This window comes from Lolium rigidum, chromosome 4, assembly GCF_022539505.1.
Source record: "Lolium rigidum isolate FL_2022 chromosome 4, APGP_CSIRO_Lrig_0.1, whole genome shotgun sequence".
NCBI classification, from domain to species: Eukaryota; Viridiplantae; Streptophyta; class Magnoliopsida; order Poales; family Poaceae; genus Lolium; species Lolium rigidum.
Window position 1 is genome coordinate 59019928 of NC_061511.1, and position 18369 is coordinate 59038296.

The window sequence follows — 18369 nt, forward strand, 5'->3', positions numbered from 1 at the left end:
AACGGTCGAAGCTCGTCTGTGTTCATAGATTCATCGGTGGAGGGTTTCCTGCGGGCAAGGGCTTCACAGATGGGCTGCACGTAGGCTGCTGGGCATCACAGATCTGAAATTCAGGTACGCCATACCCTATTTTGTGTTCTCATAGATGCCATGTTTTTGGTGCTCTCAGTTCAGATTTATGCCATGGAATGTTCCGATTTGCCATGTATTTGAGCATTGCATGCAATTTCATGTGTAGTGGATTTTTTGCTCTGCACAAGTGCTTCAGGGATTGACTGTGGAGGTTCGTGGGCGTCCGATATCTGCAATTCAGGTATGAATATGCATGCCCTGTTCTGTGTTTCTCGTTGATGCCATGTTTGCTCGTGTAACATATCTGCTCTAGAGATATCCGCAATTCAGGGATTGACTCGTTGACTTTCATCGCTTTTCAAGTTCATCAAACCTGTTTGTTTCTCGTTGATACCTGTAGCCATTGTGCTTTTTGTTTCATCAACATGCATAAGCGGGGCTAATGGTTTAATTAAGTTGCTTTACTAATATGCTTAAGTTGGATACTGGAATTAGTTAAGGTGCTTTTTGTGTAAATTTAATTCTAAGTTGCATACTGGTAGTTGTTCAAATTATTTAATAATTCGGACACAAATCAATCACACCCTAATTAGTAATTACACCAGAGCGATTTACTTCTTTCTCTAGCAACGTTGTCTCCATGGAGGAGCAACATCCTTCACTAGCTCATCGCGGCACCCGGGCTGTCCGTGCACGGACGCGGCGGTTAGAGAATTGGAAGGATGCACGGCGGCGGCTTCAGGAGTGCCAGGGATAAGAATGGCTACGGCTGACTGCTAAGTGCATCTCGCTGCCTTCTCTTCTGTTAAATCGCTTGAACTCTCTTTAGTAGAGTTGCTAGCCACTTCAGTTTAGTAGATTATCCTTGATAATTAAATTTTCCATATCCTTAAGTAAGTTGTTTACTACTCATTTTTATCAAGTTTTGTTTTGATGCAATATCCATGCTATGTTTCACTTTAGTAGAGTTTCTAGTCGCTTAATTAAGTTGCCCATACCCTTAAGTAAGTTTTTTGCTGCTCATTTTTATCAAGCATCAATGCTACGTCTCGCCAAGTAGAGAGCAATTTTTTAGGTAAAATGTTGATGTCTATTACCTCTAGTAGTTACTGATTCTTGGCAAAAACGTTAGGTGAATTGTTGATGTCCACTACTTTTATTAGTACTGATTTTGGGGTACTCCCTCCGAGCCATAATAAGTGTCGTGGTTGTAGTTCAAATTTAACTAAAAATGAACTAAAACCACGACAATTATTATGGATTGGAGGAAGTAAATGTTTTCTGCCTTATTAATGCCTTTCTTAAAGAATGGTTTATTTGCATACCGATTATGACCAAGTTGTTTTGCTAATATGATGATGTTTGTTATTAGTTTGTAACTAAGTTACTTTTTCTCTGTATGCATCATCTTATAGTTTTTAGCTTGATGCTTAGCAACATCATTTTTAAGTTGCATATTGATTTCGATTGAGTTGTTTATTCAACATGTGTAAGTTGATTTTTGTTTTTAACTAAGTTAATTTTTGTCATCATGTTTAACTAAGTTACTTTTTCTCTGCATGTATCATGTTAATTTTTGAGTTACAAGCAAATTTCCTGAAGTAGTATGGTGAATTCAGCCAAGTTACCTTCTTGTTAGCTAGCTGTTTTTTTTTGAAATAGGGGAACTCCAGCCTATGCATCAAAGCGATGCATACGGCTTTTATTTCCACAATATGCTAAGTTGTTTTTCGACAATATGCAATAAAAGTTGACTTGGCATCATTATTAAGTTGCATCTGGGATACTTATGTTTACTAGAGCTATATTCATGAAGGTGGGGCATAAGGACAAGTTACGTTGAATTGCCCTCATGATTTAAGTTTTTTCTTTCTAAATACCTAACTTACCTATGGGATAGCTGTTTTTAGTAAAGCTAATTCATAAAGGTGGGCACAACGTTCATTTTAAGTTGATTGCCATCATAATTATGTTGCTTTTTTGCTAAATACCTAAGTTGCATATGGGCCAGACTGTGGGGATTTTAGCTTGCGGTGCCTGTTCGTTTTTATGTGTGCTCAGCCCCGTTCCTGCTCATTCGGCTATGTAGGATGTAGATGTCCTATAAAAATCATCATAATGCGCCCACAATTTAGGTAGATATTTGATCTTATAGTGCTGCGGTCAAACAAAATCCTACTGATAGTGAGCATTAATGTGCACGATGTTGCCATGTATGACAAAATTCACTTGTGAGTAAGGGATGCCCGCCACATTAATCGCATTCCCATCCAGCTAGCACTCTTTATCATTGAATCACTATACACCAAGTGCTTCAACTTATTCTGCATTGTTGCAAACACGACTAGCTGCAAGTACCACTTTACATCCATGATAATTCATATATAGTATTGACCTGACTGCAGAGTGGGCATCCTGTATTTTTTTCGCTGTCACATGTTTGTACTTTGTAGGAAAAGTACGTAAGTATTTTCACTATATTTATAGATGAATTTTTTTTCTCATGGGTATCCCTGTAGGAGAGTGAGATGATTCTGCATAAAATACAAAAGATATGTAAACGGTGCCCATGATACTACATGTTTAGAATCGTATAAAATTATCAACCGCTGAATTGACCCATTCTGCAATGTCAATCTTCTTGTTCTTCGCTAGTGGTCACCTGCTCGAGCTGTTGTTCGACTAAATGGTTAAGTTGCTACTGCTTTCAGTAAATTTGATTGTTCATCATGCTTAAGTTGGTTACAAAAAGTAACTAAGTTCCCTTTTTGCTTTTTATGGTTCAACATGCTTAAGTTGCATACTATTTTTCATTGAGTTGTTTGTACAACATGGTTAAGTTATGTACTGCATATAGCTAAGTTTGATTTTCACATCATGGGTTAAGTTGCCACGGGGTTTTTTCCTAGGAGGTATAAACCCACCCACCTGTAGCTTTTCGAGCCTTTTCCTTTTCATCAACATGCATAAGTTGGTTCATGGTTTTAATTAAGTTGTTTTAATTGTTATGGTTAAGTTGGTACTGAATTTGGTTAAATTGATTCTTACAAAAAAAAGTTGTGCTTTACATTATATCTAGGTTTTTATTTCCCTCAGCTAACCTATACAACTTGGCTCTTGTTTTTAAGTTAGTTTGCTTTTTTAGAATGCTCAAGTTCAAAGCTGAAAGTTATTAAGTTGGTTTTCCTGTTAGTCACGTTTTTCCTTTTTTAGTTTGTGCTTCACATTGTAGGTAGTTGGATACTATAGTTTACTTGAGTTGCCTTGCCAACATGCTTAAGTCGAGTAGTGAAATTAATTAACTTGATTCCTCCAACATGCTTAAGTTGTTGGGTATTAGTACAATCTATCTGGTTTTCGTTTTCGAGCAACATGCATAAGTTGGTTAGTAGTCTAATTAAGTTGCCTTGTCAAGATGTTTAAAGTTCTTATCTAGGGCCGCACAATCAGTACCATCTCGAGCACAGTGGTGGAGGAGGCCATGGCGCCTAGCTACCTCGAGTAGGTGGCGGCACCCATGGCCCCTAACCATGAGCGCAAGCCTGCCATGGCCCGTGACCAACGTAAGTATCTTATCCATTTAGTTAACTTACTCACTGATGATTTGTTAATTTGATTTCTGGTATTTTTAACTTGAGTAAGCATTGATGAAAGTTGCTTTCTAGGTAGCTTCTAAGTTGCTCACTTTTTTTGTTAAGTTGCTGTACCAAGTAGCTGCTAAGTTCCTGGGTCTACCACATCATTTATATCCAGGGTGCGTGTGGATGGATCTTATATGCAAACACTTGCTTAATCTTGATTGTTGTATTTTAAGAATAGATTTATTCTAACCCTAGAGACATGCAGATCCTAATCTAAGAGTAAAAGTAGAAGATACATAAAGGGGGAATATGGGGCGTTAGGTTACGTGTGCTCTGATTACCTTCATCCTTTTGTTTTAATAGATTTATTAAGCCTTGAATCATGGCAAATCTGGTGAATTGCAGGTTCAATGGAGATCTGCAAGAGAGAAAGAAGAGAAGAGTGCTGGGGAGGGCGTCACGTGGTCCTTGGCCGTGGTTGGCGCTTGTGAGCTAGAGGTACACCATCACGTGAGGGATGGTCCAGGTGGCGTTGGACTGTTGGAGAACCTGGTCGGCCATCTGGGGCAATATGTGTCTGTTTTTTTTTGGGCGAGTGCTGGGTGGGACAAAAGAACACCCGGATGCTGGGTGGAACAAAAGAGCACCCGGATGCTGGGATAGACAAACCAGCACCGGATGCTAGCTAGCCACGTCCGTTCTTTTTATTTGAACAAAGAAGTAGATCATATATTAGCGTAGCACGTGGCAGGTACAATTTTCATACAGGTCCTTTACATCAGTCGTCTAGAAGAATCGAGAATTTGAAGATAAGGCATGTACTTTTACAAGAAACACCCTAGCAAAAACACTGGAAAAGCAATCAAGACCCTGGGTATCTCTGCCACCAGCCGCCGGCGTCCTCAAGGCGTTGCCGCCGAGGAGCAGGGCGAGAGTACTCGAGCGCCCTTTTCCGGCGAGAGACCGTCGTCGCTGGCTACCTTGAGGCTTCCGGGGACGAACCACTTGGCAGAATCTAGGCGTCGAGCTCCAGCAGACATGATGGAGAGTAACCTCCGATTTGGAGGTTGTAGATTGGCCTTCATGGCCAAGGATAGCCGTGGCAAGATTGCCACCGGCTTGGAAGCACTTGTCGAGGAAGATCCACCGTCGAAGATGCGGAGTCGAAGAGCAACTGTACCATCCACCTTGAACAGTACAGTGATCCTCATCTCCTCCTAGTAGACGCCGATGTGCAGCATACTGCGTCTCCCCTTCTCCCCCGCCACCATGGCCGGTCAGAGAACGGCGAGACTTGCAGAGGCAACTTTTCTTCACCTCCCGCCGCCACGGCCGAGCAGAGAAGATCCAGGTGCTTGCTCCAGCAAGCTGAGCTCAGCAAGAGCGGCTTTATTGACGGAGACTGTGGTTACCGTCGATTGATTCACCTCCGGTCGCCGGAGCTGAAGAAATCGAGCAGAACACCCTAGGCAACCACCGATCTGGCAGAACAGATCGGAGATTCTGCTCCAGACTACGGGCATACAGCCCAACCAGCCTAACTACGAACTTATACAGGGGCCGGTCTCCATCCCTCCAACCCCTCCGGTCGGCGAGGCCGCCGGAGAAGGTGGAGGAAGGATCCGGGGGCGACTTGGAGACTCTCAAGAGAAGGAGAGGAGGAGAGCGGTGCAGGGTGGGGAAAGTGGCATTGGCATGTCGCGGTACTTGGTATTCAAGCTATCTTAAACGGTTCGGCCTATTTTGAAGATAAAATATGTTATTTTGGTCTATTTAGGTTGTGCCATGGACATACTTGTTTGTTTAGGCCGGGTCAGCTCTAATAGCGTGACACAAAATAGTTCTTGATAAGATTTCATATATTAACAAATGTAATTTACATATGGTGAAAAAGTGAAAAAATACTTGAATAAAAATAAATTACAGCCCTAGCAAACTAGGGTTTGCGCCATTGCCACCTATTCCTCGTCGCCGAGATCAATGAAGGTCGACAGCTCCCACGGCCATGGCCAGTATGGCTCCGGAGGAGGTCCAGCTGCCGGTGATGGCGCAGGCATGGGTGCTGCCATGCTGGCACCGGGGGGTGGAGACAGCATGCACGCTAGGTTGACCAGCGGCGTGACATGTCATCTCCGCGCCAGCACGGATTCCCACAGCTGGATGGCAAGGCTGTCCCACGTGGCGGGCTCGTCGAGCTCGCTCTAGGCAATGGCCATCTAGAGGGCCTCTACTTGGTCAGCTCCGGCAGCTGAACCTCATGCTTGACGACGAGCAGATTGGGCGGGTTCGTGGCTCGCCATGGCCACTGGCGTAGTTGCAGATCAAGTACTCGACATCTCCCATGTACTCGGCTCGGCAGTGGGTTGAACTCCCACTCCCCGAACATGTCCAGTTGTAGAAGTGGGCGCGAACACCATATCATCCCACGGAGCGGGCGGAAGGATGAACAACTTATTTATGAGGATCGATCGATATACAAGTTTGTGTTCAAGTCATTGGTTTAGGCACTGTATTTCAAAATACAAAATAAACAATTTTGACAATTTTGATGAACTTGCAAAGTTAAAATTTCATTTGTTGTTGATATGTTTGAGGTGATTTGCAAACTTATTAAAACTTGATACGGAGTATGTTAATATGTGTGTGCTGCTCTATTGTACGTCACATGTTGCGATAATCTATTTTATATCACCTGGAAAACCAAAAACCGCAAAAGTGATTAAAACCCACTTTTTTATGATGTATAATTTTTTTAGGTGCCTTATCATACATCACCTATTAAAGATGCCCTTAGAACTATTTTTTTCACCTATCGGTGCTTATGTGGCCGCTGAGCCTCTTAAGAAGCTCAATTAAACCGGAAAGAAGAAATTAGTGCTCTCTCCGATCTATAATATAAGATGTTATTATAACATGTTACATGTTTGTATTTGTTATAATAAGATTGTATATTATGAGACAGGCCGGGAGAATACTGGCATTTTTTTTTATCGGGTAGCATGATTAGCTGTTAGCCTCTGGTCGACTTGGCAGGACATAGAACAGGAGTAGTGCAGTACTACTGACGGTGTCCATGCACTCCATCGATAGCATGCGATTTGTCTGCTTCGTTTCTTCGGGCAATGTGGGCAACTTGATTATAACATTCGACACTGATAATTTGTCCGTTTGTTAAGTCACATCAGTAGGGAGAAAGAATATATTGATTCCGTGTCAGGTGGTCTCTCTCTAGATTTTGGCTAAACATGCGATCCGTGACTTCACACTTGGGCTAGCAAATTGACCCTGGTGGATCATGCATGCACATAAACTATTGATTGATTGATGTGTGAAGCGTAGGCACTACCCAGCTAGGTCGATAGATCCTACAGCTGCTCATTCATATATAAGTTCCTTCCCACCATCCTATGCAATATACTCCATGCAACTAGCAGTGTCTTTTTCGAAATATTATAGCCAATATGAAAGCAAAGCTAGCACAAGCACAAAAACGTAATTCATCTATAAATGCAAAGTATGAATTGCCTTGAACACATGAGCATATATCATCAATGAATTATGGGACAGAAAGCAATATACACTTCCTACTGTAATGAAAATAAATCCAATAAATGGATATATATGCATATGATTGTTAACACAGTTAGCTCAAGAAATAGATAATCATGATGTAGATTGAAAATCAAATCAATCAACAAGTAATTAATGCTTTTGCTCAATCATAATCCATATATTTTGTCCCTTATGTGATGTTGGGGACAAACCCAGAGAAGTATTCGAAAACAAACATAAAACATCCTCACTCTGATAGTCTGATTACTTGTTGCCATTGTGAACACACAAGATTAGGCTTGATAAGTATTTATTTTTGATGTAAGTCATAAGTAACCACAACCAGCAAACAAGATCACACGCATCACATACACATCAAAGAAAGCTTGACGTACCAGCTAGCTAGGCAATTTCCTTACATATTCGATCATGCATGTATTGATGATATGCTTATATGACATCTAGTTTTCCCCTTATTTATTTGATCATATATATAGTCCTACTAAAATTAAACTCTGGCACAGATGAAGTATTGCTGATGGTAAATAAACTAATTATGTACACTCACACATATCATCGATCATTCTAAAACAGAATCGACTATCTTCAGCTTCTCTTTAATCCTTAAAAAAACAAGTATCAAGTGCATAAAGTTGTTATTTAGTAATTACTGTTGTGTTTCTCATCTCTTATTGATATATTAATCCTGTTAAGTTTATTGGTGAATTTAATCATGATCAGCACCTCTCCCACAGTAGACAAATCTTATTGACGAAGCATTATTATTGAGTATGTTAGAAGCTATGCGAACTACACATGCACTAAAGTTAAGAACTTTCCTGGAGGTTGTACTGAGCCTGAAGTCTCATGTGTAATTGATATCGTGATGTGCCTTTCCCTCAAGAAAAAGATTTACAACTTGCATGGAGGTCGTACTGAACTTCAAAGTCTCGCCTGTAATTGATATCATCATGTGGCTTTCTCACAAATATATACTCCCTGGGGCGTGTTTAATTGACGCCCAACATGCACATAAGTTGTACTAACTAGGCTGTACTCCCATCGATTAAAGAAGAACATATGTAGTATATGTCACCCCGTAATTATGTTTTCATGCCCTTAATATGTATTTTAACAATAAAGTGGAAGTTAGTTGGAGGATATAAAATCACATACTCTCTTCAATCCATAATAAGTATCGGTGACTTTGTACAGATTTAGTGCAAGTTTGTACTAAATTTCAAACACTTACATTTTTTTTTGGATGGGAGGAGTATAATATTTCCAATAATTCTGCAGTAGAAAAGTAGGAGTTCGAATAACTCTACAACCTCTGTGCCACGAATTTAACATGATTAAAAGCTTGCATTTTTCTTTCTAAAGCAAAGTATGTATCTAAATGCTTGCATTCATACTCACTTTTCTACGTGTGTATATGGTTTCACACCATTGACATACCTTACATTTAAATCCTACCGTACAACAAACAAACAATATCCTCTATGCATATGAACGCATGATGCATTCAGATTTCAGGGTTTTCCAGTGGATTCTATCTTTTTCACATGTATGTGTTGCACAGCAGCCAAACATATGCAGAACAAGGCATCAATACCCGAACGCGGTATTTCACCGACATGATAGGCAAAGCAAAGTAAATCAAAGCAGCTGCACTTAACTGCGCGCCCCCATCATGCCTGCTGCTTGCCTTTCTTTCCTCTCACACTCACTAAATAGAAAACTTTTCAGATGCAAATCTCTTTAGAGCAATGCAACTGAAAAGAAAGAAAGATCTAGATATGTATAGACCATGCATGTTGCTCAAAAGCTACACATGCACACTGCAGAGAGATATATCTGAAAAAGCAAATAATGTATGTGTAAGCACCCACGTTGTTAGATTCTGCCGAGCTAGACCACCTTGCGAAATGATGAGTAGAAGGAGAAGCCAGAAACATGAAACATCCATGGATGGACTGATCATGCAAAGGCATGCATGCATTTGGAAAGCTGATCGCTATCTAATGAAGATGAAGGTGATAAGACTAGCTAGTGAGTGTTTGCAGTTGCAGGTCATGGGCTAAGTAAAGATGTACAAAACCCTTTTCACCACATCAGTAGTTTCAGTACACACCTACTTTCCTGACCTCTCACTACCCTAAAGAAACCCTAACAAAGGTACTAGACATGCAAGACCATGGATTTGATCTGTCGGTGTAGTACAAAGTACAAACTGATGATCTAATTAAAGGAGCCGCTTATCCGGCGGGCCGGCCGTCAATCACTTTGCGGCGATGAATTAATCAATCGTCCTGAGCAATTAAGAATCCAAGAATTACGATCTCTCCGTCAAAATGAGATGATTATTTGTTCACTAGCACATTACATTTCCTAGCTAGTGATGGTGCGAGCTAGCTAGGAGCCTAGCCTAGGAATCGATGGAGAGCAGCGAGTGGCTTTGATCCGTACCGGTGCGACGTCATTGCATTGGAATGATGGATTAGCTAGGACGTGTCGCCGCCGCCGCCGAGCTTGGCGAGCAGTGCGGCGACGAGCTGGTGCCGCCGCTCCTCGCGCTCCTCGGCGCGCGCCCTCCACGCGTCCTCCCGCTCCCGCCAGCGCCGCACGAGCGCGAGCCGCTCCTCGCCGAGCGCGACCATGGCGGCGCGCCACTCCTCCTCGCGCGCGCGGCGCTCGGCGTCCCGCGCCTCGGCCGCCTCCATCCACCGCTCCTCCATCTCCGTCTGCCGCCGCATGAACTCCCGCAGCACCGCCTCCACCTCGCCAATCTCGATCCCCGATCCTCCCGCAGACGCCGTCCTCGCCGGCGCCGCCTTACTCCTTCTCCGCTTCCTCCCCACGGCCCCCTTCGTTTCCGCGGTTTCCTCTTCGTCTTCCAGCAGCTCCGCGTCCTCGTCATCCTCGTCGCCGACACCACCACCACCGTCGTCGTCGTCCGGATCACCCCGAGAGGCTGGGTCCTTCCCCTTGGCCTTCTTCGCCTCCAATGCGCGCGCTCTTTCAACCCTGGCGTCGAAGATCCGCCGCATCTCGTCGTGGAATGGGAACGAGCCCCTCGCCCCCGCGGCGACGCCAGAAGGATCGGCACCATCCGGAGTCTGCGCAACGTCGCCGGTCGTGCCCTTGAACCTGGTGACGAGGTTCTTCCACTTGGACTTGCACTGGTCGGGCGTGCGCGCGAAGCCGCCGCCGGCCTGCGCGTGGAGGCGCGCGGAGACGGCCTCCCAGAGGGCCTTGTTGCGCTTGGTGGAGAGGAAGGAGTGGTCGAGGTCGGCGCGGATGGCGAGGAAGGCGGAGGTCTCGGCGTGGGACCACTGCGGCAGGCGCTCCCGCTCGGGCGGGTCGGCGGGAGGAAGAGGAGGGGGCGGCGGAGGGGGGAGCGGAGGGAAGTGGTGGTGCGGGGGGGAGGAGGAGAGGAGCGGGTGGTAGGGGTTGGAGAAGGCGGTGTTGAGGTGGTGGAAGGGATCCATGGCGGTGGCGGTGGCGGTGGATGGGAAAGCGAAGCGAGCGATGGGTGGAGGAAGAAGAGAGAGATAGAGAGAGAGTCAGACAAGGGAGCGGAAAGTCAAGAGGTGTTCAGGGGTGAGAGAGAGAGACGAAGAGGAAATCAGTCGGTTTCAACGCGCAAACGGCTTGCTTTCCCATTGCTTTTGAATTCAAGATCTGGATCCTCTGCGGCGCAACCGCCTTGGAGCGCGTCTTCTGGAACATACAGAGAGGAGAATATTTTATATTCAAAAAAAAAGTCCATTTTAGTTCCCAACTTTCTTTCTGGTTCACATGACGTTTTAAAATTTCATTAACAAGAAAATACTAGGTCACCATCTGATTTTTGGAAACTCTTACTTTCTTTCAGCTTGGGTCTATTAAAAATTAGTACTCCCTCCGTTCCTAAAAAAGCTTCGCAAATTTTTCACCAACTTCAGTTAGGTTTAAATTTCGTTTGAATTTGGCCTGAAATTTTGAGGTTAAACATATTTTGGTACCCACCGAAAACCAAAATTTGCCATATTTTCAACCAAATTTTGTCATATTTTCAACTAGAGCCAAGAAAGTTAAACATAAATATAGGTAAATTTGCAGGTAAAATCTACATATTAACTAGAGGTTTTTTAGAAAAAAATCACCATTGTCGTCCTTGTTAACATATTAACATATTTGTGGACTCACTTTAAATATGTTGGCCCCGTACCTATTTTGAAACCTAGTTTATTAGACCTCCCTTACCAATCCAATATCGTTCACAGATTATTCGGGTTACTAGGTTAGTTTGCTGGCTCGACTCTTTGATAGAGGTTATGCGTACACAATCCAAATTAAAGTGAGTTTGAGTCGACAAATTAGATTGGGTTATGAAAACTTTAGACTTAAGTATTTTAAAAACCTCCAAAGAATATTGACGCACATCACTTCACAAAATATGGCTAGGACGGAAACCTAATACTTGGGCTCCGAAGGTTAACAAGTTTGTGTTTCTCAATAAGTTTTTTTTAACATGGAGAGGCCCGAAAGGGCTTGGGTGCCATACTAATTATCTGCAGTGCAATTACTATTTACAATAGGGACTCGAAAAGATGGGAAACTTACAACATGGTCCCTAGATTTTATACCCGTCCATGAAGCACCGCCTACTCATTATTTGTTTCACCTCCATGGCGCTCTGAAGAAGAACACAAAGCTTCGGTCCATCCGAGGAATGCAGTGGGGAAGAACATAAACGAAAGGTAGGTTGAGCGGGGTTGAGAGAGACTGGAGAAAATGAGGCACAACTCGTCAGCACTAGAACTTGGAAAGATCAGTAAGGTCCTCAAACGATAATGGGAACTAGTCACACATCTAAAATTGAAGAAGAAAAATTGGGAACATGCAAAGTCACATTGGTAGGAAATATATGTACCAATAACTGTTAGACATCCCTTACCAATCCTAGTCGATATTCGCACCAACTAAGAAGAAAAGTATAGAGATGTTAGTTTGATTTTGAATGAAGCACTACATTTATACGCAAACGGAGGTATATGTCTTGTTGATGTTGTCTATCTTATCTTTTAGAAACAATTTTGTGCTCTTTTGTGACACAACTATGCATTGGTACTCCTTATGTTTTGTTGTTGAATTTTCCTAATTTAATATGAAGTGGTACTCTACTAAATCAGCGACTGCTAATATGGAATGGAGAGGTAGTAGAACTTTGAGTCTAAAAAAAAACTGAAGCTGTACATACTCAATCTTTTTTTATGTTACATTCAAATCTGGCATATACAATGACAGGTTGACAATGAGGGAAAAAAAGAAGACAAGAAAACAGTAGCATATGTGGGTCAATTGAGGTTGCCGTCCGTACGGTCGCTATAGCTTGGTGTGGTGGCGGCTGCACAGGCGTTGAGCGTTCACAGGGGATCAGTGTGGGCGTTGGCCCCGGGGCCTGTGGGCCCGGCCATTGGATGAAGCATTGCGTGGGGAGTGTCGTCACGACGACGACACCACGGCGTCAGGAGCCTTCTCGATCGCCTCGCCTCTGCCCTTCCTTCGGCACGAAGCATCGGACCTGGCCGGCTCGCTTGGCTTGGCGAGCAAACCTGCAAAGTCCAAATGGAGAGCGCGCGCGCGCCAGGATTATTGCCGTGCTGGGCCTGGCTTGGGCTTTGTGGCGCGTGCCATTTGCCTCGCTGTCTCGTTCAGTTTTTCTACCACCTCTCCTATTTGATCTTGTGGATGTTGAGATAAATGTTGGCAACTTGGTAGTCGGCGAGCGAGTCCAATGTTCATCTTGGTCTGACGGACACACAGGTTACAGATCGATGGTCCTCATGGAGACATGGATGCCACGTAGTCGCGTCGTCGTTGTGGGTCGGTGTGTGTCGGCCTGTCGCCTGCAGACCAATAACGCAACAGTGTAAAACTGTGTGACCTTGGGTCTTGTTCCGGCAAATATCACCGGCACGGCGGCACCCACAAATGGCTCTCCATCTAGACGTACCTCGTTTTTTGAGAAATTCAAAAATACAATATACACGTTTCACAAAATTCAGGACAAAAATTCTACTCCGTTTGATTCATACTAATTGACTTAACTTTGTATAGATATGGACGTATCTAGTCAATAAACACGTCTAGATACATCCGTATCTAGAAAATTTTAAATAAATTAATTTAGATTGAATGAAGTACTTAGTGTAGATAATAGTAATAATAAAGGCGTAAATCCAAAATTTGTTGTACTTTAGTCTCCCTAAAAATAACAAATGTGTGGATTTGGATGCATGTTTTCAAAATTAGAAGATTTATCATCTTCTTGTAGTCTAGAATAAAACGATTTTTCAAATGAGATTTCTCGCGGAGATTCAATTTTTTCACAGACATTATCTACGACTACAGTTTTTGTTCTCATTCTTTTGAAACTTACAAGCGATAATTTTGATTTTTACAAAAAAAGTCATCATTGAGCTCGAGCTCCTTTTGTGGTTTCCACAAATATCCCCCGCTTTCTTCGTCGAACACTATAGTAGTATGAAGCTACTCCGAAAAGTGCCTTTGGCTTTGGTGGTCTCGTTGTTTCTAAAAATTCAAAAACCACATTTATTAGTTTCTTCTAGAAAATCATACATATCCTATGTGCTGGACTCATACATTGATACATACATACATGTAAAATCCAAATAGGTACTCGAACCATGTAGCGATGACTACAAACGTTGGCAAGAGCCAATGGCGCAGCCCAATCCTCGCCCCTCCATCACCTGAGCCGGAAAAAGCTTATTGTTCTAGGGTTTATTGTACTAGACATACGAGAAATCGTCATGATAATGCCCCAAAGGACAAGCGCAATCATCTCCAACGATCACAACCATAGATCGGAAGAGACTGACATCAAACGAACACTAAAATCGATCGAATTCTAGGAGATCAACCGGACACATGACTCCATCCGCCCCCACCAATGCTGGACGCACGACCGGAGCGAGGATAGGGTGAGAAAAATATTATTCTAACTTTAGGATGTAGCCGCAGACTTACCATCCTAAAAAATACACTAAAAACAACCTAACAAAACAATTTAAACTCCCCGCCGAAGAGAAGCCGTGATCCGCTACACCTGGATAGCCCCAAGGTCACTAGAGGCAGAAAGGAGAGGCGCAATCGCCCAGAAGAGGACGAAACCCAAATAGGTTTTGCAGCCGCGGGCTCTGCCTCTCCTAGCTTATGAATAAATATTTGAAATTGATATTTTACATTTTCGTGAAATACATCATTCCTAGCTACATCTGACTTTTTTTCAATTTTTTTAGAACTTGTAAATATGCCTTTTCTATTTATGTTTCTAAAATAAAAAGTCGATACTGTCCATGAACAAAAAAAGAAAACCCTCGAAAATACTCCTTTGCTACTGCGGCCAGCATCAATGTCAACTTGTGTCGTAGAGGCCATCGCACAAAAATGAAGAAGAAAAGAGGAACATACCTGATAACGATCATACGGCTGCACCGTTGACATGTTTGAACATAGACAGAGAAACGAAAAACTCTTGCCCTTGTACGAGAGTGAGTTATTCGCATAAACTATTACTTTTTGTATCAAATTTACTAAACAGCCCTCTGGTTGGATTTAATAGACGCGGAGGTTGTACATGTGACGCGAGAGCTGACGGCACAGTGTGCGTCGACTAAATGTGTCCCAAGGTAGTATCGATTTCTGTTTTTTGGACATTCAAATACAAATTCAATGGTATAACTTTGTTGACTTATAATTCATGTTCCGTTTGTCGAACATAGACTAAAACGGTTATCAGAGTTGAGTATTCATCAATATCACATTTTTTAAAGTGTCGGTCGACGTTGTGCAATGCTAATTTTTTGTGTTTAATGTAATGAAAACAAATTTGTGTGCAAGGTAGAACAATTGCACAATGTGGCACGAGCACAGTTTGCACACGTCCTGGCCTCACAAAAGAGGACCGACTTTGAAACGATGACGAAGCGCCTCACCTGCTCATCTTTTATCGGAAGTCTCCAATGGAATGCCGCCAGAGCGTGGCAGCCAGTCAGGATATCAAACAAATTTGTATAAAACAGTCACACAGAAGACAAGGACATTTTGTACTTCAAATGCTCGTCGTGATAAAGATTTTATCATAACCATAAGGAAATTTATTTACATAACAAACAGTCCAAATCCAGCTACTCTTAGACTGTTCCTGACTCTGTCCTAAACATGCACTAACCAAAATTTCTCTGAATTATGGGGCTGGGTGAGCCCTCAGAGGCTCCTAACATACAGTGTCTTTCAATTTACTATATGAAGGAATTGATCTGCAATGCACTTTGGTTATTATATTTTGAAATGCTTGTACCCATAGTCGGAGCTCGTCATACCTTCCTCCCAATCTCCCAATTTTCTGCCGCCAAAAACCACTTGTTTGATGCCCAGGTGTCTGCAGTATTTGCCAAATCCACAGATTGGGTGAGTTACAGGACATGATGATGCTTAAATCTGGTAAATCTATGGTATCGCATCATAATCTGTATTATGGTTATGAAATGATGTTGCTTAGTGACATAATGCAAAGTTTAACTTGGTATGCTTGCAGGGTACTGGGAATCTGAATATATAGAACTAGTAAACAAGAAAGGACAATAGATGAATGGTCTACCTCCAAAATGGTCTAAAAATGGCAATTCGGTTCTACAATCAGTCTCGGCTAGTCTTACAACTTGGATTCAACTATATATCTACAACGTTAAAGTGCCTATTTGTCTCCACAATTTAGCTCAGACCCACAGTGTCTACGGTCATGCTTCTTCCAAGCTAATCAGAAAGAAAGAGATGCCTTACTCTGAGCTTAGTTGTGTAAGACAGTTCAGTAATACATCCAATCCTAGATAATCTGATGTCCCAAGGTCCACCCTGAAACAAATTGATGATGATTATCTGAATAGTATAAACCCCTTAACAGAAAAAAAATGAAACCGTGTCTAGGAGGAACTAGGCACTTTTTAATATAGTAGAAGTGGGACTTGGCGTGACAATTCCGAAATTCGTCCCTGACAGGAATCGAACTCCGGTCGTTGGGGTGCGCCACTGTGACCCCAACCACTGGGCTAAGCCCACGTCGTCATAATAAACCCCTTTACAAGCCTCAGCCTAATTGAATGGTTCCAATCCTTACCATACTCTGCCCCAACTGTCTTGAAACTCAACATCACTGATATCATGGAAAGATGAAGGCATCACAACAGAAGCTTCATCAGAATTGTACGAAGGGTCAAAGTCCAGCATTGAATTGGCCAGCTGGAATCAAAATTGACAAAATCACAAGTCTAGAAGAGTGAGTGAAACAAATAACTGGCATGGAACAACCTAAGAAACATGCAAAGATTGTATAAATAAACTTGCAATGACTATAGAGATGTAACCAGTTGATAAAGAATAGGTAACACTACTATAAAACGTGAACTTTTCTGGTCTCAGATCTTATTTAGGTGCCAAGTTAAATCATGCCAAACATGTTTAAGTAAAATAATAGGAGGTAGAGGTGTGCCTACAATAATTTCAAAATTCAAAGACATCACAGACAATGTGAAATTATTCTGTAGAGGAATCCAATTGGACATGTAAAGTAATGCATTATGCAATCATTGCAGCTTTTTTTATAAAAAAAGGCGAAGTCCTACCTGCAAATTGTTAGAGTTGAAAGCTCCTAGCCTTCCCATTACATACCAAGCCTGAATTACCTGTGAAGAACAGTTGATGTCAAGACAGGGCAGTTGCTTTCTAATAATGAGAATGATATGAATAAATATGCAATGTAACTTTACACCGCCAAGAAGGTCGACATCTCGATCCGTCGGTTCTCCAAAGAGTTCAAACCAAATGAAAGCATTTAACGGGTTGAAGCTGCAATGGTACAAAGATAAAAGAAAACCAGTGTTGATGAGCATTGACTTTTTGAACTTGGAAAAACTACATATTGCTTTGACAACAACCATCATATCAACTGTCTGTGTGATGTTGATGTCAACTTAGCTATTACAGTGCCTATTCATGCACAAAAGTAAGATGGTTTCGCCTCAGTTTGAAAAATGGAAAAATGAAGCGTGAAAGGAGGATTTGTTTTGAACTAAGGATGGTTCTGGAGATGCTATAAGAGTTTCAACTATCTCAATGAGAACAGAATCATGGATTTGAAAGTGCAAATCGATGTTCAGCAATGAATATTGCTAGCTGTTGAAACTCAACGTTCAGCAATAAATGTTGTTACTAATTCAGTCAGATCATATGGTCCAGAATCACTTATAGCTACCGCGGATGCCCGAACAGATTAAATACATGCGCGATTATCATCTACACGACAACTCACTCTCGGAAGCTGACTTTAAATGCGGCGACGGAGCCTGTCTTGGGTCTGTTGAACCCCTCCCTGCCTTTCTTGCGCACTCTTTCTTGGATCTGTCCACAAAATACATGATATTCTACAGGTCAGTTAAAGCTGCAGATGCATTGACAAAAGCAATCTCGGTTTATTTGCAGACGCGCACCCGTTGCTTCATGAGCTCCGGGTTCCCAATGCTGTCGCCGAGAATGGCGCGCATCTCCTCATCGTCCCTGCAGGCGTTCTCCAGCACCCTGGCTGACCAGAGCAGGACCATTGAGCAAGCTCAGTTAGCAGAGGATTCACCCATTCATTTCAACACGCACACACACACGGAATACAGTAGCAGATCGAAGCGACTGAGTAAGGAGATGACCGACTGACCTGGCCCAGCCGGGGTAGGTGTGCTGGCGTTCGTACTCGCGGCGGTGGCGCTCCTCCCGCGCCTTGGCCAGGCGCCGCTCCCTGGCCGTCGTGCCGGACACCGCCGCCGGCGCATCGTCGCCGGCGTCCGTGTCAGTGGCGTTGGCGTGCCGGAGCTGGAGGCGCGATGGAGGTGAAGGCGGTGGTGGGAAGTGGGATAGGGGTAGGGGCAGGGTTTTAGCAGCTGAAAATAGCAGCGGCGGCATGGTTGCTGCGAGCTGAGCGCGGTACGACATGGCCGGCCACCTTATCTTCCTCTTCCTGTAACACGGTAACTCTAGTCAATATGGCAGTTGGGCTGGTATGGGCTGGGCCAACCCAGTTGATAACAGGCCCCAAAGCTAAAAAAAA

The 18369-nt window shown here is 43.1% G+C and overlaps 2 protein-coding genes across 2 annotated transcripts; both read right to left on the reverse strand.

Moving 5' to 3' along the window:
• Positions 1 to 9709: 9709 nt before the first annotated feature.
• Positions 9710 to 10726, reverse strand: LOC124705866 (trihelix transcription factor GT-3b-like). The gene has a single exon (XM_047237560.1). The coding sequence runs from the start codon at positions 10694 to 10696 to the stop codon at positions 9710 to 9712; it is 987 nt and encodes a 328-aa protein (XP_047093516.1). The 5' UTR covers positions 10697 to 10726.
• A 4592-nt stretch (positions 10727 to 15318) lies between these two features.
• Positions 15319 to 18254, reverse strand: LOC124647127. The gene is made up of 8 exons (XM_047187111.1): positions 17980 to 18254; positions 17762 to 17849; positions 17584 to 17672; positions 17042 to 17120; positions 16898 to 16957; positions 16393 to 16514; positions 16059 to 16130; positions 15319 to 15657 (listed from the first exon to the last, which is right to left on the reverse strand). The coding sequence occupies exons 1-8, from the start codon at positions 18252 to 18254 to the stop codon at positions 15555 to 15557; spliced, it is 888 nt and encodes a 295-aa protein (XP_047043067.1). The 3' UTR covers positions 15319 to 15554.
• Between the last annotated feature and the right edge of the window lie 115 nt (positions 18255 to 18369).

Excerpts from the sequence above, each read along its gene's own strand:
- LOC124705866 (XM_047237560.1), bottom strand. The coding sequence starts at position 10,696 with ATGGATCCCTTCCACCACCTCAACACCGCCTTCTCCAACCCCTACCAC.
- LOC124647127 (XM_047187111.1), bottom strand. The coding sequence starts at position 18,254 with ATGTCGTACCGCGCTCAGCTCGCAGCAACCATGCCGCCGCTGCTATTT. Across the intron at positions 16,515-16,897 it reads TCAACTCTAACAATTTGCAG|CTGGCCAATTCAATGCTGGA; the intron begins GTAGGACTTCGC and ends TTTTGATTCCAG. Across the intron at positions 16,131-16,392 it reads GACAGTTGGGGCAGAGTATG|GGTGGACCTTGGGACATCAG; the intron begins GTAAGGATTGGA and ends AATTTGTTTCAG.